At 39.9% G+C, this 23812-nt stretch overlaps 1 protein-coding gene across 2 annotated transcripts in view; it reads left to right on the top strand.

Annotated features, from left to right (window-relative positions):
* Positions 1-347: 347 nt before the first annotated feature.
* Positions 348-23812, top strand: part of fam98a (family with sequence similarity 98 member A) — a 26085-nt gene continuing 2620 nt past the window's right edge. The window contains exons 1-8 of one of the 2 annotated variants that reach the window (XM_048600743.1): positions 348-607; positions 5496-5644; positions 6369-6503; positions 12468-12649; positions 17478-17558; positions 20360-20476; positions 21260-21427; positions 23589-23781. In XM_048600743.1, coding sequence (XP_048456700.1) covers positions 453-607; positions 5496-5644; positions 6369-6503; positions 12468-12649; positions 17478-17558; positions 20360-20476; positions 21260-21427; positions 23589-23781 — 1180 coding nt within the window. In that variant the 5' untranslated portion in view covers positions 348-452. Of the gene's footprint in view, positions 608-5495; positions 5645-6368; positions 6504-12467; positions 12650-17477; positions 17559-20359; positions 20477-21259; positions 21428-23588; positions 23806-23812 lie in introns of both variants that reach the window. The other variant, XM_048600744.1, reaches the window with a different exon arrangement.

Below are 23812 nucleotides of genomic sequence, written 5' to 3'. Positions count from 1 at the left end.
AACTGGCACAAAAAGCAGCCAACAGGACCAAAAATCAGAGACAGAAAAGAGACATCTTTGTGCATGTGTGTGGCGAATTATAAATGGGTTCATTTTCAAGACAATAATGGCTTAAAAACAAAACAAATCCAGTTGAATATGTTAACATGACAAACGGGGATGGACTAAAAATGTTAAATAAGACCGTTAGAACATCCCCTCAGACAGAAAGTTTGAACAATCGCCATGACAACAGCAGAAATTGTGTCAGGGGCTTTCGTGACTAATCAGCCGCCTGAATGAAGATTAGGTGTTTTATTCAGCGCTGTTTGTTTTTATTAATTACACGGACAGGTTTCGATCGACGAAAGACCTGTTTTATTGTCAATATTGTTTGCGAGGTGGAGGTTTTGTTTTGTGTGGAGCCGGCCGTCAGGCACGGGGCTGCCCGCGTATAGAGTGAGGCCCCAGACATGCCAACCGGGCAGAAGCCGCGGAGCGGTAGCAGCGGCGGGGAGGGACAGTCGCTCGGTGTGGGCCGTGAGGAGAGGTCGCTCGCCGCTGCCACACACTTCAGCCTGGGCTGCGCCATGGAGAATGACATCCTTGACTCGCTGGAGGATCTGGGGTAGGCGCTTGGTGTGGCCCCTGGGCTTTCTCCTTCCCCTCCCCGTGTCCACCTTCTGGAGGTTTCTCTGCCGGACTGGGCCTCACTGTTAGGTGTTAACCAGCGGGTGGCTTCCCCCCCCCCCACCACCACCACCATATGGTGCAGTCAGGTTGACCCTGCGCCCGTTATAAATAGCTTGCTGAGCTGGCCCTGACGCTGCTGCCTGACCTATTGGGCCTGACTCTGTGGGTAAAAAGCTTCTGCCCTTTTCCGCGCTGCTGACACGTGTTTCATTGCAGCAAAGGCCTGCCTGTTTTTCTTGTTTGTCTCTCTTCTTTCCCCCCCCCGCCTTCACGTTTTATTTCAGCTATCATTTGCATATGTATTGACGAACCGTTTGCCAACATTGAAAAACCTGATTCACCATTGCAGAGGGGTGGGCACTGTCATGTGACGGACCGAGTCCTTGAGCTGAGAATTGCCTTCTGGTCAATCAAAGAGTCGACAACATTGCTAAGGGTTGACTCATATATAGGTCAGACCAGGTAGGGATGGAGTGTTTCCTTCCTTTAAAGGACATAAATGGCTGTATACGATCATCAGCTTTCATGAGACTAACTTTCCACTACAGAATTATTAATTGAATTTATATGCCAGCAGCTGCTGTGGTGGATTTAATCTATGCCCCAGATCATTGGCTGAGCCTTTGTATTATTTAATAAAAACAGAAAGAACTGCGGGTGTTGAGGTATTCTGAGGAAGGGTCACTTGATCCAAAACGTTAACTGATTTCTCTTCACAGATGCTGCCAGACCTAGGCTTTTTTGGCAATTTCTATTTTTGCCTCTATTATTTGTCTAGTGACATTATGCCTCTATCTCCCATTGGCTCCCAATGGCAATAATCTATATAAGTGTGTTGTAATTCTCAACATTTTCTTGAATAACTTTGAACTATTCAAACCAAAATCAGTAGGCCTGGGTTCAAGTGCCACCTGTTCCAAATGTATGTTACAACATTTCTGGAGAATTGATTAGAAAATATCTGTAGCACTTGTCTTCATCTAATGACATGTAGGATGCTAGATCTTGTTGAAAAGAATGGATGCAGTTTGGATTTGCATCAATGGAATTCTTGGCATTAGGGGCAAACGGAAAAGGTATTTTAAAAAGATTTTTATAAATGGAAACACTGCATACCAAAATAGAGGTAATGCTAAACCTCTCAAAATAATTGGTTAAATCTTAATTAAACTATGGTGACAAATTTGGTGCCTTCCTTTTGAGATGATTTTCAAGGCCATGGAGAGGGCCCAGAGAGACTTACCAATATGATACCTTGGATGAGAGGAGAAATTCGGTGGCTGTAGAATGGAGCAGCATATTAGGAGTTCCAGCAAAGAAGTCTAAATCTTGCCACAGGGGATCTCTAATTCCATCCAAATGCTTTAGATCAAAAGGACAAACTAGGGGAAAAAAGGAGACCTTTTTTGCAGTTGATGGTTAAGACTTAGTGTTGTAGCAGAAATTGAAATGTAAGATTTGAGCAGGAAAGTGGAATTAATTCGTAAGGAGGAAGATACCAAATTGCTAGACTGCAATGTTCAGGCTAAAATTGACAATTGAAATTTATTTGCAACCAGCATACCAACATAGCAGAAATATGTATTCATAGAGTTTACAGCACAGAAACAGACACTTTGGTCCAACTCATCCACGCCAACCAGATATCCTGTATTGAAGGAATAGGAGTCTAACACTTGACATACTGAATAAACTACAGAGTTTGGAAGTTTTAGATGTCTATTCCAGTCAGTTTTGAGCAGTGCCTCTGTTTCGCTGTGACAAGGAAGATTGAAATAATGCAACTGCTTTTGCTGCCTCAACTGAAAGGGGCTGTTTAAAGGGAAAGTGGATCATAGGTAAGGCCTTTGTCTATTGCAGACCCCCTGTATGCTTCCAGTGCATAAATTTGAAGATTTGGTGTCTTTTCTGAGTAATTTTGTGAACTAGATTAGTTTAACTAATTTGTATCAATCAAATGTAGGGGATGTATGAACGAGGACTGTGCAAATTCTGAAGGTAAGCATGCAGGTAAAGCAAGCGTAAAGAAGGCAAATAGTATGTTGGCTTTCATAGTGACAGGATTCCAGAGCAGGAGCAGGGATGTCTTGCTGCAGTTATACAGAGCATTAGTGTGACCACACTTGAAATATTGTGTGCACTTTTTGGCCTCCTTATCCGAGGAAGGATGCTCTTGCTATAATGAGAGTACAGTGAAGATGTATCAGATTGATCCATGGGATGGCAGGACTGACATTGAGAAGCAGTTGAATTAGGATCATGTTGCTGGAGTTCAGAAGAATGAAGGGAGATCTCGTAGAAACTTTTAAAATTCTAACCGATTTAAACAGGGTAGATGCAGGAAGGAAGTTTCCAGTGGCAGTCTAAGGATATGGGGCAAATCATTTAAGTCTGAGATGAGAAGAAATTTATTTACCCAGAGTGGTAAGTCTGTGAAATTCACTACCACAGAAAGCAGTCAAGGCTAAAACATTGTATGATTTTAAGGAGGAACTCGATATTGCACACAAAGTTAAAGGGATCAAAGGATATGAGGGAAATGCTGGAGCAGGCTGTTGAGTTGGGTGACAACCATGAGCATAATGGATAGCAGAACAGGCTCAAAGTGCGAAATGGCATACTCCTGGTCCATTTTCTGTGTTTTTAATGTGTGAATCAGGGCTTTAGGCAGTACCTTGGGACTGAAAATGACTTGCTTCCACGCTGGTTTGATGGGTTCTGAGAGGACTGATAATTCCAATGTGTGATTTTCAGACTCTGCCTAACATGGTGCAGATGGAGTGGGATGAATGAGTTATTTGGAGGTTTGAGTGCATTCTTCTGTGCATAGACATCAGTTCTGCAAGTTCCTAATATAGTCTTTCTGTTGCATTTCTCCAATTGAACCTTCTCTAGTCCACTTTGTCACAAGCCAGGGGCTCCCATGAGTCAGCAGAGATGTTTCTTCATGAATTTTTTGAAGACAAACTGAAAGCATTTTTGCTGTCCTCCCAGGAGTCTCCTGCAATTGTGTTCTGAGTAGAGCTGTTACTTTGGCAGTCTGGTTCAAGTATAAGAGTGATGTCTGCTGCGCAGTGAAGTAATTAGCAACTCAGTTCTGAGCGTATTGACTTGAGAGAGGATGCTGCTATTGGACCACTTTTCTGCCCACTGGAGTTGAACACACTTAGGAAGATGCATTGGTAGTACTTCTCGAGTGCTTTGAGATATCTGCTGTAAGTTGTCCAAGTCTCCAAAACATATAGATAGTGTGAATGGGTTCTCTTGACTCTAAGTTTCACATCCTCCATTCTTTGCCACACAAAGTCCACATTCAGGATATTTACTATTAGTCTAAAAGCTCATTTCATTGACATTTCAAAGATTTGAGAATGACAAACATGTCCTGAATGGATCAATCTAGAATACAGATAGTTGCTTTCTCCCCTCAAACTTTGTTTACTTCTAGATTCTTGTGTGTGTCATCAATATAGGCAGCCCCATAGCTGTGTGTTGCTGAGCTTTGAATTTATCCACTGCTGGCAGGTTCTGGATATTGACTGAAATGTTGGGCTCGAAGGGGTTTTGCTGGAGCTGGTCGATTATGTTGAAGAACAAATCCTGTGATGTATTTCCAGCCCTGAGCCAGCAGCTGTGTGCACTCATTAAGAAACAGGAAATCACGGGCTGCGTCCTTGGAGACCACCCTCTTTACCTGGAGTCATCTTAAGATTGTGCAGCTTCCCATTTATGCAATCTCTGATTTCAATCCCAGGGTCACCACTGTGGAAGGCATCAGAGAATGAGATGGAGAAATATGATGAGAAATGAAAGCAATTGTAGCCTTCAGCAGAGTTTCAGCATCAGTCTTGAATGAAGAGGCATAAGCCTACGTACCATTCTGATAGTCTACGAAGCTGTAGCCTTGCTCACCTACTCCATGCATGTGAAACTGGACTGTGTATCAGCATCATGCCAAGGAGCTGAGCCAGTTTTACATGAGCTGCTTCCGGAAATTTCAAAGATCAGCTGGTGGGACAGAATACCAGATACTGAGGTGCTCACCCAAGCTGGCATGCATCCATGTTACGTTGAGTCACAACTTGGTTGGGCTGGTCATATATCTGGAATGCCACTTGCTTACCAAATTCACTATCTGTGAGATTTTGAGACTAGGAACTACTCTTATCGCAGCCAAAGGAAGTGTCGAGGACTCTGCTTTAGTTTTGCAATTTCTATATTAACTTTGAGTCCTGGGAAAACCTTGGCTAAGATCATTGCACACGGTGCTACCAAATAAAAATATGTGCTTATTTTTGAGGAATGCTGCGCTACCAGTGGGAGAGTGTAAGGAGGGAAAAGCCCAAGCCAGCAATTCATTGAAAACTTAATCATTGAAGGCATATGTCCTATTTGCAGCAGAATCCTTCAGCCTTGGCAGTCATCCGCGTACCTACTGGAATCCTACCATCTTCCCAATGATGAACTTGGTCGTCCTCCCCTCACAATTAATATTTTTAGTTTTGTGTACTGTTACTCCCCATAAGTACAAAATTTTTAATTAAAATTATAATGTTATTTAGAGGATAAGACAATTTTTTTGATTTGAGGCATGAATCTGTCAAACTGCAATTAATAAATTCTTGCTTCTGGGATTGACACTAAACTTTACATTTTCACTGATTAATGTTACACTTGTTAACAGAAACATGAAGCTTCAGTTTAAAAATAGAGGATTGGTACGTTGGAGCCCTAAATTCCACTTTTCTATCGAGGAAATGCAATTGCAATAGTGGAATTGAAAGGCTTTCTGGAGTGCTCACAGTATGTGATTAATTTTGCAGATACAAGGGTCCGCTACTGGACGATGGAGCTCTCAGTTTGGCAGCTGTTGGTGGGGCAGCTTCTCCAGAATACACTAAACTATGTGCCTGGCTTGTAACAGAACTGAAAGCTTTCTACAAGCTGATAGAAAATGTCAATGCAACAGCCAGTAAGTTTTATTTATTAAACTATATCCAGTTGCATTACCCAAGTGATATAACAACTTAAATCCATTTTGCACATAAAATAATCAGCATTTGGAAATGATCGCGTGTGATTGTATTCCCACGCAGTAGAAATATGTATTCGGGTACCTCGAAAAGGAACTACCCTGATGACTCAGACAGGCTGTTGTTTGAACAACTTCATCTGTTCAGTTTAAACCATTAAATCATGGCAATATTGTTAATCCAGTATTTGAAGTTCCACAGAAGAGCCATATTGGACTCGATGTTAACTCTGTTTCTCTCTCCAAAGATCATCTGGGACCTGCTGAGTTTTATCAGTAATTTGTCTCTTTATTTCAGACCCCTTGCATTTGTTGTACTTTGGTCTTATTTGGAATTTAACACTGAGAATGTTTAAACATTGAATTTACCTTACTGAAGATGACTCCACAAAAAAATAGCAGAGACTATTCTATTGCATAAACTTGTTCAAGTGACACTGCATTCAGAAAGCTTTGACTAAACTGCAACACCTGTCATGTCTGTGTCCCTTGATTGGAAGGAAAGGAAGGTACCTTAATGCATGTAGTAAATGGCTTGGTTGAGTAAAATTATTTTCTTCAAATGTAATTGTACGTCAATAACCTTGACTATTATCTGAGTGTAGGACTTTAAGTCCTGTGATTCTTTTCCCTTAATTTTATTTTAAACTCTGTCTCCTTCTAGGCCCCACAGAAGCTGAAGAGTTTCAGCTGGAGATGAGCGGTTTATTGGCTGAGATGAATTGTCCTTATTCTGTTCTAACCACTGGTGATGTCACAAAACGCCTCCTCAACAAAAATAATTGCCTCTTGCTGCTCAGTAAGTTGTAGGAGTATTCAAATTATTTTTCAATTTAATTATTGTATTTGAAACTTAAATCTTGGTTGTAATGCTCGAATGTGTCGAATACCAAAGATGAATTCTCTCTCCAAGGTCATATGTGCACGTGTACATGGGTATACTAGTCAAGTGATTACGTTGCTGGGCTAGCAACTGATATGGCTTCTAATACCTACCATGGCAAATTGATCTGTGACAGGCACTAGATAAAATTGCAATGCACCTTTACAGAGGCCCGACTTACGGAGTCAAAGGGCCAAATAGCTGCCTTTTATGTTAGAATGACTGTCTGTGAAAGCACCAGGTTGTCTTATAAGCGCAGCTGGTTCCCTAATATCCTTTAAGGAAGGGAACCTACCCTGCAGTCCCACTGGTTCACTTTTTAATGACTTTTAAGTAAAGTGTGCTGTTACCAGCTCTGGCCATGACCAAGCTATTCAAAATATTAGAGGTGTGTGTCTGGAGCGGTGCGATATTTAAATACAGAAACGTCAACTGTAAAATCTTATACATTGTTTGTTTGCTTTCTGATGCACTGATACAGATTTTTAGTGCAGGTAGGGAGTGGTGGGGATTGGTCAGTGAGGTAGCAGTGGCGGATAGGTGGGAGAGAATTTGGACAGGTTGTGTCATGTCAAGGAGGTGGAGATGAGAGGGAGAGTTGGTCATGGGATGAGGTGGGGGGGTGGGGGGATTTTGAAACTGGTAAAATCCACATTTAGGCCATTGGGCTGTCAGCTCCCGAGGCAGAATGAGGGCATCTTCTCTGCCACCTATCCGCTTCTCCCACCTCACTGACCTTACCTGTGCTCACCTATCACCATTCCACCTACCTTCCTCAGTCCCACTCCTCCTTTCTCTATTTCTGAGCTTCCTTCCCCCTCCCCCATTTCTGAAGAAGGATCCCAACCCGAAATGTCAACTTTCCTGCTCCTCTGATGCTGCCTGGCCTGCAGTGTTCCTCCAGCTCACATTGTGTTATATCTACTACAGAACCTTGGTTGAAGGAAGGACAGGACTGGCAGCTCAACGTTTTGGCTTTTAAACGCTATTGGGAAGATAGAAAGGGAGGCAAGAGAGAAGGGCGAATGGTGTTTTTGATTAGGAAAAACATTACTCCTCCTATTTAAAGAGCATATTTCTGAGGGATCGTCCAGTGAAGCTTTATGGGTAGACCTTAAAAGTAAGAAAGGGACAATTGCCTTGATGGGATTGTACGGTAGGCCCTCCAATAGTCAGAGGGAAATTGAAGATCAAATGTGTAGAGAGACCTCGGATATGTGTAAGAATGATAAGGTTGTAATAGGTGATTTTAATCTTCCAAACCTTGATTGGAACAACTGTAGTGTTAACGGGCTGGATCATGAATATTTTGTTAAATGTGTTCAAGATAATTTTTTTAATCAGTTTGCAAACCTCCCTAATAGGGAAGAAACAAAACTTGACGTTCTCTTGGAAAATAAGGTAGGACAAGTGACTGAAGTGTTAGTCAGGGAACGCTTTGGGACAAGTGATCATAATTCTGTTAGTTTTAAAATAGCTGTGGAAAAGGACAGGCCATCTATAAAAGTTATAGAATTATACAGCACGGAAGCTTCGGTCCAACCAGTCTATGCCGACCATGTTCCTGAACTAAACTAGCTTCACATGCCTGCATTTGGCCCATATCCTTCCAAACCTTTCATATTCATGTACCTATCCAAATGTCTTTTAAAAGTTGTAGCTGTACCTGCATCTACCGCTTTTTCTGGCAGTCCTTTCCACACAAAAACCACTCTTGTTAGACTAGTTTCGTTTGGGAACATGGTCGGTGTGGACTAGTTTTTTCCATGCTGCATGACCCTTGTTCCATTCCAATTTTTAAACATCGCCAAAAATAAAAAGGGTGAGTTCATAATTTGTTCTGCTGTGCATCTGGGGTTTAAATTGTCATTGTCATAAGATTTAGAATGCGTATTTCGGTGTACAAGTCAAAGGAATTTTGTCTTTACAGCACAGGAGGAGGCCAGTTTGGTCCAATCTATCTGTTCCAGCTAATTACTCAACTGATCTCAACAGCAGAATCTGGCTAATTGTTGCTCAAGCATGTGGATCTTCTGATGCTTCATGGAAATATTTCTCCCCCCTAGATATACTGAGGACTCGTGATGGCTCACAAATGACACTCCACATCTGCCTTCATTTTATAGAAGGAATGTGACTGACAATTACTGCTGCCAGTATTCAATTTAGTGTTGAAATCCAATAAACCCATAATTGACAGGCATGTGGAGATTTTAAAAAAAACCCCTACAGACCGCCTTCACCCACTGCGTATGCACACATACTAATTTCCTTCTCTCCAGAAATCATCCTGCTATGGTACATTTGTAGCAGCACTGAATCATAATGGCATCTTGCATGTATATGGTACCTTTTAACATAGTAAAATTCCCCAAGCTGTTTTGCAGGAGCACTGGAAGATGATTTTGTCACTGAGCCATAAATGGAGATATTAGGGTAGATGCTCAGAAGTTTGGTCACGTGAGTAGCTTTTATGCAGTACGGTCGGTTCTGCCATAATGCGATAGTTGTGTTCCCCTGTGCAACATTGTGTTATAGAAAATCATGTTATAGAAATAACGGGGCCTATGGGAAAAGCCGGGTGACGGACGGACCACCAAAAAATATCACTCAGAATCACTCAAAAGCCTAACCCAAAGGATAGCATAGTTTGAATAAATGTTTAATTCATATGTAGTAATGAAATAAAAGCAAATTTGACACCTTACCTTGGAAAAAATGTCAAGATGACTTGATAGGGGACGAGTTTGAGGAGGTTTTGATCTGTTAATGTAGGGGCTGAGGCCATCACCACCACTCCCTCCTTTAGGTGCAGTTGTGGTTGCAGGATTAGGCTGTTCATAGAGTGCCATGAGCTGCTAACCTGCTGCATTCTGCATTTGAATCATTCTTCTCTAATAGCTGCAACTGCTTCTCGGTTTCCTTCCGGATAGAAGACAAAACAGAAGTGGAAAGCTGTCATGCTGCATCCTGGACTACTACATCTTCATCTCCAGCCTCCACTTCCCCCTCAGCGACAAGTTGCTGTAAAGAGGCCTTCACAGTGTTGATATATATGGCCATGTGATGCCAAAGTGGAGACTCTTTTGGTGCTAATATTGCGCGTGCTCAGGCCAAAATCTGCAAACGGATCATGCGATGTCGTCACATACTCTTCCATGCACCGATGGAATCGTGTTTTAGCCAACGCAAGATCAATTTTAGAAATAGCGTTCCCCTATTCGTCAGTTGCGTTATAGCCAATTCGCGTTGCTGGAACACGCGTTATAGTAGAACCGACTGTATTTGAAGGAAGGAAAAGGTTTTATGGAGTCATTTCTAGAGTTGACTGTTTTTAGAGGTTGTACAGCTGAAGGAAAATACAGAAGTTTTGAGGAGTGAGCCCCTGGAGGTATTTGAAAATATAGGGTGAGAATTTTAAAATTGAGGCATTAATTAAACAGGAACCAACTTGTATAATAGGCAGACAGAGCTTGGCAGAAGTTCGAACAAGGGCAACAGTGTGGTGGATGACCTCAAGTTTACAGAACATACATGAGGCCAACCACCAGCCAAGAGTTACATTGGAATAGTTAAACAAGGTTAACCAGCATGAGGCTTTCAGCTGCATGTAATGACATAATGTTGGGATGATGTTAGAAATGTGGAGATACCCACAACCTAGCCTAACTGTGTGGTCTACAACTCATTTTGGGGTCAGATGTAACCTTAAGTGGTCTGGTTCAGCCTTCAACAATTGCCAAGGAAAGGGAACAAGTTGATGACTGTGGAACAGAGTTTCCAACTGGCAGTAACAATTTAAAGTATTTAGTTGGAGGTAATTCCTAGATGCTTGATACCAGATGATGGACAAGCAGTGTGAAAATTTAGATAGTTGATACGGGGGTGGTGATGTAGAGATGGCTGTCAGGATAGTCGATGTGAAAACTGCTGTTTTTGGAAGATGCAGTGTGTAGGCTTAGACTAAGATGAAGGTTGGGGGATGGTGAAAAGATTTAACATTGTGACTGATTCTATTCATTACTGTTGCTGAATGCACATGCATGGATGGTAATGAGATGGCTCCCTAGTCAAGGAGCACTGAGCAACTTGCAGTTTTCCTACTGCTGCTCTGGCTGATATCAGATACCTGAATACAAGCTAGGGATCACTTACGTGGTCCTTGAAGTTGTTTTCACTCTCCCAATACTATTGGCAGCATTATATACCCACCAGTAACTATAAGGACAGGGGAGTGCAGTACTACATAGATCGTAAGCAAAAATTTCATCAGAATGAGCAACTTGGGAGACAACATTTTTTAACTTGGTTCTAATGTTCTGTTCTGTCTAAACATGGATTACTTTTGTGTTTATTCAGGGAATGTGAGGTTGAAATTTTAAAACTCACATTGGTAAGGTTATGATTATTTGGTTGTGGAATTAAATGATATAGAACCAAGATGGGGAATTGGAGTGGTGATCCAGATAAGCTATTATCTAATTGACTGGCAGAAAAGAATCAAGAAGCTACATGGCGTACACCTGTTCCTGTGTAACCATTACTGGCCAAACTTTTGCCAATCCAAACTTATGCTCAGGTGATTGCCTGCTGCTACTCTAAACTGTGTCTAGTAGTTTGGTTAACTGAGTGACTTACTATGTTATTTCAAAGGTAGTTGGTTGATTGCATTGCTGTGGGACAGGAATTCTACTTGGGCTAGGCTGGGTTAAAGATCACCGGTTTTCTTCCCTAAAGAATATTAGTTTCCCTGACTGTCAAACTTTGGCAATCACTTCTTCAAGTTCTGGTTTCCAAGTTTTTAAATTATGAAAATTTCATGGAATTTTAACCCATTCTGAAATACTAGTCTGGTAACGTCGCCAGGAATAGATTCTGTCATTTTTGCTTTTCTACAGAGAATTTTGATCTTTGCTGTTTTTGTCATCTGTGGATGGGAAATTGAGCTCTTAACACTGCTGACACTCATACTTGAGGTCATGGAAGAGCTTTGCTGAGTTGGAGATCTGAGACTTCATTGCACCCTATGCATTGCTGTTTGCCTCCCTTATCACTACTTTGTAGTGAGGCTGGTTGATAAATGAATTTAATCTGGGATAGATAATTCAGTTACAGCTCTTAGTCCCATGCCATTGAGTTTCAAGAGGTTCCCTTGTATTAGTCTGCTATGTACATGCACTGTTTCAGTCATAAACAGCAACCTGTTTTCTGAAGCACTTTGTCTGTTGATTACACGCCTCTTGTTAATGGTGGTAATTTGAATTGCTGAAACGAAAATCTTGTGCAGAAGCAAAGTGGCACCAAAATAATACCTAGGTTATTTCTCAAAAAGCCACATTGATGTGAATGTTCGAAAGTAGCTATGTGACAACTTTGAGTAATAAAAGAATTGAATATATGGGACTAAGTGAATTACTGTGTTATCATTTGAAATGAAGATTCATTGAAATTTTCTAAGACAGCTCAAGTTTTAATGCTGTTCTTTGTTGATTCAGTTGGCCAGTTTACAGTCTCGTGTTGTATAGTACTGAGGCATATCAATCTAAATACAAATCCTAAATGCCACAACTGAACCTGGTAACCCGAGTTCCAGAGATGCAGCAAAAGCATGTCAGCAACCAGATGTGTTCCTGTTGGTTGGGGCTGGAATCAAACCTGTCAAGGATGATTCCTTTCTTCATGTCAGATAACCTTTTGACAGTGGTCTTGCAAGCTCCGATATGAAAGGAGACCAGTTGATATCCGTGCTTTACCTGAGCAACAGTCACTGACCCGAGGAAAGTAAAGGAATTGGGTGAGGTGATGGACAAATGCATTTGTAGTTTGTATATCTCACGTTTACATTTTGCTGATTTTTTTTTTTTTTTTTGGTTCCTGTAGCTTACCTGATTTCTGAGCTTGAATCTTCACGAATGCTTGGTGTGAACAACCCGCCAAAGAAGCAGCCAGATAAAACCAGCCAGTCGTTCGTGGAACTGAAATCCATATGTATTACTCTGGGTATGTCCAAGCCCCCAGATAACATCACCATGTTCCAGTTCTTCAGTGGGATTGAGAAAAAGGTACATAAAAACAAAATTGTCCTAATATGCAGCATTTAAAACTTGAATCATTCAGCCAAACAGTATAAATAATTACTTTTAAAAATCCATTGGCATTTCCTCTTCAGGAAATAATAAATTCTTAAAAGGATCAGCACAGATCAGTTGAGCAGAAGGTTTCTTTTGATCATGCCTTTTGACTTAAAACTTCAAACAGTTATTTAGTTTCTAACTACTGTAAAATCTATAAAATTTGTACCTTAATATAAGATTATATCCCCCAAGTATAAGGGAGAAATTTTAATCTTACATTCTCTTCTCTTAATCAGGATTAAGGGTCTGTTCAGTGGCTTTCATAATTTCACTTAAGGGTTTGCCTATTTCGGGGGAAAAAGTACAAAGACAGGGGATTTCAGATTATCATAAATTCAGTGGTCAAACCACGTATTAAAATTGGAAAACTGCATTTTCAGTGCCTCTCAGATTATTGACTGGCACTGTTTCACTGCATTGTACCTTATTCTCAGGTGTCCACCGCACAATTGGGTATTTAATGTATCCTTTCCAACACTCATTTGTGTATGGAAAACCTTCAGATCAATAAATTAGAATCAAATTGTTTTAAACATGAATTTTCAGATGCAAAAAGCATCAAATAAAATTTGCTTAAGCACAAAACACTTTTGTCAGCATAGCCGTCAGGATTTATTGCATTATAAGCTGCTATGTAGTTGGTGTTTTTTACAGTCTTACTCATAGTAATTCCTGAAATCCTCATGGATATTGTGCACAAAGTTCAGAAAAATCAATGTTGGTGTTCTTAACACTTAATTTACCTTGCCCCTCAACTTAAGGAAATACGAGCCAATGCAACCTTCACAAAATTCTAATCCTCAGTCCAGCCATCTTCAATTGCACTGTCAGTGGCCTACCCTCCAACGTAGAATCAAGAAAAGGGATGTCCACTAGTTACTTGACTGTCAGTTCGGTTAATGTGTCTAACCATAAACCAACCGATGTCAATCTGCAACCGAACCTGCATAACACTAATGAGTGGCTCACTACTTAATCTCTCAATGTCATTCAAGTTTACAAAGCTGAAGATAGGAATATGATGGAATACTGACTGTTGTAACAGGAATACTTCTTGTCAAAATTATCCAAAATGGAGCAGCTTTGCTTCATTTGTGTCACATCCAACCTAAATATCAAAGCAATACTGAGGATGTTGCATATCCTATCTACAGTGTGCACTTTGGCAACTCACCAGATATGTTTCAGCAGCACTTCCTAGCCTTATGATACCACCAAGGAAACTGAGAGCAGCTGTTGTATAGGAATAACATCTCTAAGTCGCGTGCCTTCCAGGTTTCTGCATGTATTGAATCTTCATTGTTGATGGCTCAATATCTTGAAATTCCCTATTTAACACCATTGTGAAACAAAACCACTCACTGAAGGACCCACCACCATTACCTTGGAGCATCTACGATCTAGAAATAAATACAGCCTTTTCAGTGTTCTCCACACCCCACGAATTGAGAGAAAAGTCATGAAGGAGAGAAAAGCACTCTGTCATATTAATTGTTCTATTTTCAGATTGTGTGCTAGCAAAGTGGTGGTTATTATCATGTGCAAAGTTTGCATGCAAGAGTGACCTGAAAACCTGAAACTGGAGAGCTCTCTCCATTGTTTAAGCATTTCATAATGTTTTGTAGAAAAATCCCAAGTGCAGATATTTTAACAAAAGTCACATTGCCCTCGGTGGAACCAATGTAATGAATGATGGTTAAACTGCTTCCGGTGGTGAGATTTATAGGGGAGCCATTGGACAGGAAAGTGAAAGAACTTCTCTTCTTTCTGATAGTGTTGTAAATTCTTATTAACATCCATCTTAACAGACACAGCCGATTGAACAATGACCTTTCTTGGCCTGGCACAGGACATTCTGGCAGGACAGCTTGGTGTAGTGGGAAGTCTGACTTCACTGCTTCTCTACTTTGTGCAGACGAGCAATGTTTTTGCCATTCAGAAGAACTTATCATCTAGGTTTTCTTATTGGATCACAAGTGTTAATTTTCCTGATGGTCTCTCTAGTGCTTCCAAACCCAATTTTATGTTTTACTCCTTTGAAAACTCACCAGGATCACTGCCTTGCCTCAAATTCAATCGCAAGATGTCTCTGGAATTATAGCCAGGAGTACTTTAAGGACGAGTTTTGCCTCCGGCTGTGCGCCGAACCTGATGTTTAAAAAATTGTTTTCCTTTTCACGTGTTGCATAAGTCACTTGGAAAGATTTAGAGAATCAGAAATTTTGTAGTGCATAACACATAATCAGATATTACATAATCAGAGCAGTCTATTACTGTAGTAAATTTCATCCACCAGAAGCTTAGGCTGTTGTAAAACACACATTTTTGAACTTGGTATTTTCTTTAAATCTTCTGGACATTTGAAATTTCAGTCACTAAGAAGTAAAAACATTGTGGAAAGTGGTAATATTTGGTTGATGCATTTAGGCCTAACTATCCTCGGTGACAACTTCACCAATATAAAATCAGAAATGGGACGGCTTGATGATTGGTGTTCAGTGCCACTCTCGGCTCCTCATCTGATGAAGCAGTCCCTCCCTATGTGCAGTAAAATCTGCACAGTTTTCAAACTTGGGCATATAAATGGCAAGTAACATTATACACTCCTCAGGGGGCCTAACCACCACATTCCAAATGTCTAATTCCCACCAATGTCCTTGAAATTGCTGTGAAGCAGAAATTCAACTGGGCCACCCATCTAAATGTTCCGGTCATTAGAGCGGGTAAGAGACTGAGTGTTCTATGGCAATTGGAATTCATGTCCTGATTCATCTAAGCCTCTCCACTGTCTACAAGGTGCAAGTCAGGACCATGATGATAGTATTGTTTGCTTTGTTATATGCAGCTGCAGTGACATCGAATCAAAAAGCTTGACTCCATCCAGGACAAAGCAACTTTGGTGCCTCATCCACTAGCTTAAATGTGCAGAACCCCTACATCTGGCTGTATTGATCTATTTATAGGATGCAGTATAGCAACTCTCCCCAAACCCACAACCTCCACCACCTAGAAGGGCAACGGCAGCAAGTGCATTGGAAATCATCACCTCCAGGTTGTGTGCTACCTGACGCCATTCCTTTAGTGTTGTTGAGTCAGATCCTTACCTACCAGCACTGGGAATACCATCAGCCTCTGGATGCAATCACTGAAGAAGGCCTACTGCCTTTTCAAGCATTAGGTCGCTCTCTTTAGGGATATTTAGGCTAAAGGCTAGCCAACTATATCAACAAAAATGGGTAAAAGCACTGCTGATGTTAGAGATTTGAAGGACATGAAGTCAATAGAAGTGTGACATATGAATGTATCCAAGAAAACCTCATAGACATGTATGACAAATAATGATGTCTTGTACGATTTGTAGGCATTGTGCAATAAAGTGTGCAAGGTTGTAAAACTTCATACCTATTTGCAGGTCACATGATGAAAAGAGTTGATTAAAAAATTGTGATGGGTTAAGTATGATGAGAATAAATGGCAATTTTGCCAAACTAGTAGACAAAGATGCTGCGTTCATATACAGTACATCATGTAAGAAAATAGTATCCAAATTTGTCCATTTAACTTGGATCGCATGATCATGGTACTCTCTTTAAAGAAAAGTAGGCAGCTCACCAGGTGTCCATACAATGGCCTTCAGGAAACCAGCACCAAAAATGGAACAAATCATTGTGAAACAGTTTTTTAAAAATATTCTAAAATGTAACCAAAAATAGCTAGGGAATAGAATTGGCTCCGAGACATAGAGATCTACAGCACAGAAAAAGCGCTTCGGCTCATCTTGTCTGTGCTCATCAGAACTGAATTTGTTTCATTTTTAATCCAGATGATTTTCCTATGAGGCAGTGTAATCAAAACATTAACTGTATCTTTGCCTTCAGATTAAATATTGAATGCTTTCAGGAAGAGATCATGCTTCCTGACACACAGCCATTTACATTTCAGCCAAGGTTTATTAATATATTGGACTTGGTGGTATTTCCTACCAGTTAAAAGGGGTCAAAATATTAAAACATCATTTGGATTGGCAACTTTATTAAAAACAGAAATTGAAAAACAGGAACACTGGATCATGTCACACATCCTGAAAAATAATTAAATAAAAGCTCTTTTAGTTGCTGTGGGTCAGCAGCCAATAAACATGTGGGTAAGGAGTTAACATTTGGAATTATGTGGGGAGAAATATGGCATGGGAAATAGCACTTGTGAATTAATTAATGGAAGTGACACATTGGCCTGGAGCACGTATATGCAGAGCTACCAGCCAGTCATGCCTTAACCTTTAATCCATTTCTGTGCAGAACTTCTAGTTGTCTCTTGAAATTACTTAGATGGTTTAAATTACCTTCTGTGATCATATAATTAAGAACTGTTACACTTTCTTGTAGAAAACAGTGCTGCCTGGCATTCATTCTTTTTAACTTCCTGATTTTTCAACTCATTTCCTGTTATTATTTGAATCCTTCACAGCAGTGAACAGAATGTTTAATCAATGTTGTCATTTCCATTCTGAAAAATATTGGACCATCCATTTGGTGCCTGAGTGTAATTTTGCATCATAGACTCTTCAGAATATGTAGCTCTTTGGAGGGTAATTTCATAAATTATATTCCTTTCTTGCTTGAGCTTGGTACAGCAGTCCTCTTCACTATTGATTTATGATTTGACAATAAGTGCAATATATACCTTTTGCATTTTTTTTCTCCCCCCACCTTTTAATCCATTCAATTTTTAACTTAGACTTGTTTTTCTTTCTTAGCTTAAAGAATCTCTGTCAAAGGTGCCCCGAAATCATGTTGGAAAACCTCTGGTGAAGAAAGCACTTGGACCACTTCACTGGGTAAGTAATGAAACCATTAATTATTTGTGGCACACACTGTAGAATGTATTCTGACCACTTTCAATGTAGATTAGATAATTAATACTTTTGTTATTAAGTGATATTAAATACATAATTTTAACTGCTTAATAATATCCTTTTGACTACTTCTAGTAAATGACTTTCTGATTCTGAATCTTGTTTTCAGCTATCTTGTTTGAAAGTATTGTCAAATCACAAATTAAATTGTTGCACCCTTGTAAGCTTTCTCAACTCAAATTACAGGATGTTTGGCTTTTAAGTCAGGATGTTGGAAACAAGAACAAAGAAGTTAATTTTTTTATAAATCTGTGGTAAGATATCAGCTGGAGTATTGTGCAGCTCTGGGCATCACATTTTAGGAAGGATGTCAGGGGTGTAGAGGATGATACTGAAACTAAGGAATCACTGTTAACATTGAGAGGTTGGAGAATCTTAGTTCAATCTCTGTAATTTAAGCCATAAGCAAATGCAGATAGTCAGAATTGTATATTAAATATAGCAAATAAGAAACTGTTTCTTCTGCAAGAAATATAACTTTGTTATAGATTTGAAATAAACAAATGAACTAGTGGGTAAATAGGGAGTGATTTCTTCACACACAGTATTAAGATTTGGACGACATTCCTAGATAGTGATGTAATGAGAATACAGAAGAACTTTCCAAAGGGAGTTGAACATGTATCTGAAGAGGATTGATTTGCAAGTTTATGGATTGAGCCTGGAATTTGGCACTAAATGGAACAGCTTTTTTCAAGAGCAGACATCGGGCCAAATCTGATTTGATACTTGTTCCTCTTTCAAATTTTTAATTGTAAGAAATAGGTATAGCCCATTTGTCTATTTGGACCACTTTTACTGAAAATGAGAATGCACAAGTGAAACACTTGTTTTTGCCTGTGAATGGAAATAGTATTTCCAAATGTAGCCCTGAAAAAGGCAGCAAAAATGATGCTAAACAAGACAGAAACCAGATACTTTAACAAAGAATCGTGTTGCATAATAGATTAGTTTGGAACCTGGATTCAAATCCCAGTTCATGCTAGCTGCAAGAATCCAATGTGTTGTGGATTTGTGCAGATTGTACCCAATCACTGACTGTCTCATTGATAATTTAGCACTGTAGCTGGCTGTCCCAGCTTCATAAAATGCTTGAAGTCTGAAACAGGAACATGTTTGATTGTTCCCAGATCTGGCATATGTTATTTTTCCAAAAGTAATTAGTGTTGGAGTTCTGAGCCTTTGTATATATTTCATTTACCCCATACATGATGTCTGATCTGACCTGTAGCTGTGTCAGGGTAGTAAGTGAAGACATGCATCTTGTTCAGTTATCCCAGACTGATGTCTCTTGGTGTGTTGAGAACTTATTGGGTAATGGAGGCTTGTGGGGGATATTGCTGTCTGAACCAAGAAAGATAAGACCAGCGCAGAATAATTTTAAGATTAAATATCAACCTTCCAATGCTTTTATATTGTTTAAATTGACTGTACATGTAATCTAATGTACAAATGTATGTCACCAAATCCCATTTATGTAGGGGCCAGGAAATGTCTGGCCAACTGATCATTGAATAAAAGAGGCATGCAGTACAAAACTGGCTACCCTCTCAGAAATTGCATTCCATACTCTCACCACTGTCTGGATGAAATATTTTTTCCTCAAATCCCCTCTAAACCACCTGCCTTTCACCTTAACATCCTGCCCTATTGTTATTGACCCTTCAATTAAGGGCAACAGCTGTTTTCTATCCAATCTGTCCACGCCCCTCATAATCTTGTGTCTCAATAAGATCCCCTCTCAGCCTTCTGTGCCCTTAGGTAAACAACCCTGGCTTATCCAGCCTGCCATCATAGATGCTCCATTGCAGGCAGCATCATTACAAATCTCATTTGCACTACTGCAGTGCCATCACATCCTTCCTATAGTGTAGACACCAAAACTGTGCACACTTTTCCAGCTGTGGTTTGACCAAAGTTTTGTACTTCTCCAACATAATCTGCACGTTCTTATAAAGTGTGCCATGACTGTTAAAGGCAAGTTTCCTGACTGCTGCCTTAACTACCCTTTTAAACTGTCCTAGTACCTTCAGGGATTTGTGGTTCAGTACCCCACGATCTCTGTTACTCTGAGCTTCCTAGTGTCCTGCCATTCATCGAGTACTCCCTTGTCTTGTTACTTCTTCGAGTGCATCGCCTCTCACACTTAACAGAGTTAACTTCCATCTGCCACTGATCTGCCCATGTAACCAATCTATCTCCATTCTCTTCATCGGCAACCACCTGGCCAGTTTTCATGTCATCATAAACTTATTTATCATCTCCACCACATCACTCCGCACCCCCCTCCCCAAAAAGTGTTTTCTTCATTTTGTTTACATATGTCACAAACGGTAAGGGACCCAGCACTGATTTCTGTGCTGTGCCACTGGACACCAGCCTGCAGTCACACAAAAAGCCTTCCATCACCACCTTCTGTCTCCTCTCACCTAAGCCAATTTTGAATCCAACTTGCCAAGTTACCCTCGACCCCTGCTTCCATATACTCCATGCAAAAGAGATGTGTTGTGGTGCCCCTTTGTGTTTCTTTATTTCATGATTTTGGAGCGTGAACAATGCTGTGGAGTTTTTGCTTACATTTTATTTGACACGTGTCTTTTTAGAGTCAAAGAAGTTGGATTCTAAAGTTATTGAAAAACACACTTACACTGCTACAAAATTTTCTCTTCAATGTAGCTGTCATGGTATTTGAAGGAAATAGTTCCATTTCTCTTTACTGGCAGGAAAAATTAGAAGCTATTAATCAGATCCTGGTTAACGAATATGAAATTCGACGAAAGATGTTGCTGAAGCGAATGGATGTAACCATACAATCGTTTGGCTGGTCTGATCGTGCTAAGGTATTGGATTTTGTAAAGACTCCGGTTTCCCTTTATTCCAAAGATCGTGGGGAACAGATTTGTTTTTCTGCGATTGTGAATTATTAGTGACTTCACTGTAGGATACAGAAGGGAATTTTTGCACAATTTTGACAAGCATCCTTGGGCACTGTCTAAAATTGAAGTTGCTTCCATATGTGAAAGAAGAATAGTGCTTGTAAATGGCATATAATAGTAATGAATAGAAATCTTTGTTTGGACTGTTCATGTTTATTAAGAACAGAAAAGTTGACATTGAAAGTGGAAATGTTTCTACTTCTGACATGCGATGTTAAACTTTAATTGCTAAATTAGAAACGTCACTTAGCTGTAAAGATGGCTGTTGTGGGAATCATCAAATTATACCTCCCTTAATATGGCAACTAGTGAGAGGAATGTCATGTTAGCGTTTGAGTTAGTTCTGCCTTTGAGTCTGATAGGTGAAACAGCAATCAGTAGTAATTTGTTGATACCTTAATTGATATAATTGATTTAATTGCTACAAGATCTTTATGATCAGTCCATTTAGATTAAAAAGGGCTTTTTTAAATAAGTGCTGCTGATGCAGTTGCAGCATCAGCTATTTCTAATACCAGCTATAATTTTGGCTGGTTATCTTAAGTCATTCCTTTTTTATTCAGGGTGATTAAGAAAAACTAACTCCTTTATATCTTTTAAAGCTCCACAAAGAGGTTTTGTTGGGAGCTTTCCAGCCATTATTGCATTTAATACTGATTTGATTTATACATGTTCTGCTTTGCATAGAGCCAAACTGAAAAATTGGCCAAAATCTACCAGCCCAAGCGTGCAGCTTTGAGTTCAAGAAGCACCATTTGTGTGGCACATCTGCTAGCTGCTCGCGAGGACCTGTCCAAGATTATGCGAACCAGCAGTGGCTCAATCAGAGAGAAGACTGCATGTGCTGTTAATAAGGTAAAATAAATTACGTTTTGTCAATTAGGACAAAACTGGAGCCTTACTCAACATTGTTACAGTGTGCAATTGTGTACAACAAAGGTGTCATGTCCCCAAAATCATTGAATTGTTAATTGTGTTGCCACCTCCTAATCGGTTTAAACTTCAGTTTCAATTTCTTTCACTGTTGGATTGGTAAATAAAGCAGTATTTAATGTTAGAGTTTTTGGTTAAGCTTGTCCTTTGTCAAGCAGTTTATGAAAATGACCCTGAATGCTTACTGTAACAAACTACTTCAAAGTCATTTTCGCAGGCAAATGTGACACTTCCAATATCTCTCAAACAGCTGACATTAAATTTTGATTATGTTCATTCATGGGATGAGGGCGTCACTGGTTAGGCCAGCATTTATTGTCCATCCCTAATTGCCCAGGCGGCAGTGAGAGTCAACCATATTGCATGTTTATTTGAACCAAAAATAGAGATTTCTAGAAAAGCTGAGCAGGTCTGGCAGCATCTGTAAAGAGAAATCAGAGTTAACGTTTCATGTCCAGTGACCTTCCTCAAACCTTTCTCCCAAAGCTTTTGGTTAAAGGAGGGATGTTGTTCTAGACTCCTGGAGAGCTTTTTGTTTTTCTTTGAATATGATGAAATGAGATCTTCAGAATCTCCTATGATTCAACAATAATTTTAGAATGTTTGACAATGCAGCAAATCTTTATTGTACTTACCTGCTCCAAAACTCCGTAACACTAACAAATTCGGCAAAAAACAACAGTGACTCCTACTAATATTTATCCGCAACACACTTCTTTTCATAATGTTGTTAAAAAGTATAGAACATTACTTGCATGCTCACATTCCATATTTTTTAAACCTCTTATTTATTGTTATTAATTAATGTAAGTTAATAAATGAAAGGATTTGTTAAAGGTAAATCATGTCAGACTGCTTTAATTGTATTCTTTGTAAGGCTTAGGGTTAGCAAGACATGTAACTGATGTGTGTATAGATTTTCAAAGTGCGTTTAATAAAGTGCTATGTAGTAGACTTGTTAGCAAATTTGAAGCTTGCAGGATTAACAGGTTGTTGGTTGCTTGGCTATATAATGGACCATAGGACAATGTAGTGCTGTGTCCCAGTGATTGGTGTTGGAATCACTGTTCTTTTTGATTTATATGTAAAATGACCTGGACTTGGCTCTACACAGCATAATTTAAAGTTTGCAGATGACATAAATCATGGAAAATGTAAGCAATGAGGAGGATGTAATAGATTTCAGTAGAATATTGACTGAAATGGGTGAATGCATGGTAGATGAAATTTGAGTGTGCACTGATATATTATGGAAAGTGGCAATATAAACTAATCAGTAGTTTCAAAGATGATTTAGGAACAGACTTGAACATGCACATATACAAATTTGAAGAGATACCTGCAGAAGTTGTGGTAGCCCAGTTAAGATGTACACATCCTTGTAAAGACTACAAAAAAACAAGGAAGTTTTGTAAAAGCTTTGTAAAACACTGGGCATATCCTACAAGCATATTGTGACCTACCAAGTACCATGCATTGGGAAGCATGTCAACACCTCAGGGAGGATGTAGAGGCAGCACGCTGGAATGCACCAGGGACGACAGACTTCAGTCACGTGAAGACTAGAGAACCGTTGTCCTTATAGCAGACAATCATGGAGGCTGAAATTACTAAGGGAATAGCAGGATATAAAGAGAATCTGTTTCCATTGGTGGAATGGACAGTAACTAGTGGGCATAGGTTTAAGGTTATTGGTAGCTATGATGGGACAGAACAAGGAGGAGGGAGAGAGAGAGAGAGAGAGAGAGAGAGAGGGTGGCAGCGTGTGCAGTGTGTTGATATGATCTTGAATGCATTGCCTGGAAAATGTGTGAAAGCAATTGAAGAGAAGAAATTTACAGGACGATATGAAAATACAAGGGAATGTGATTAATTAGACAGCTCTTTTAAAGATCCAGCATTGTATACTGCATCATTTTGTTATTTATCTTGACTACTTGACTTTTTTATTCTGGAAGTATGAACTGTTTTTAAATGAAACTTTACAATGTAATGTCTGAAATTGTGAATGGCCTGAACTAATATTGTTTCAGACTTGCAGACTTCCAGTAACTTTGTGTCCCTTGGTTTCTTCATTTTGCAGGTACTTATGGGAAGAGTGCCAGACCGGGGCGGCAGGCCAAATGAAATTGAACCCCCTCCACCAGAGATGCCACCATGGCAGAAGAGACCAGACAATGTCCAGTCCAGCAGTGGACGTGGAAGAGGCGGATATGACCAGGGCTCTTATGGAGGAGGTGGAAGAGGCGGATATGACCAGGGCTCTTATGGAGGAGGTGGAAGAAGCGGATATGACCAAGGCTCTTA

Source organism: Rhincodon typus, chromosome 9 (genome assembly GCF_021869965.1).
Source record: "Rhincodon typus isolate 14 chromosome 9, sRhiTyp1.1, whole genome shotgun sequence".
NCBI lineage: Eukaryota > Metazoa > Chordata > Chondrichthyes > Orectolobiformes > Rhincodontidae > Rhincodon > Rhincodon typus.
Note: the sequence above shows the minus strand (reverse complement) of the source record. Positions and strands in the feature narration are given on the sequence as shown.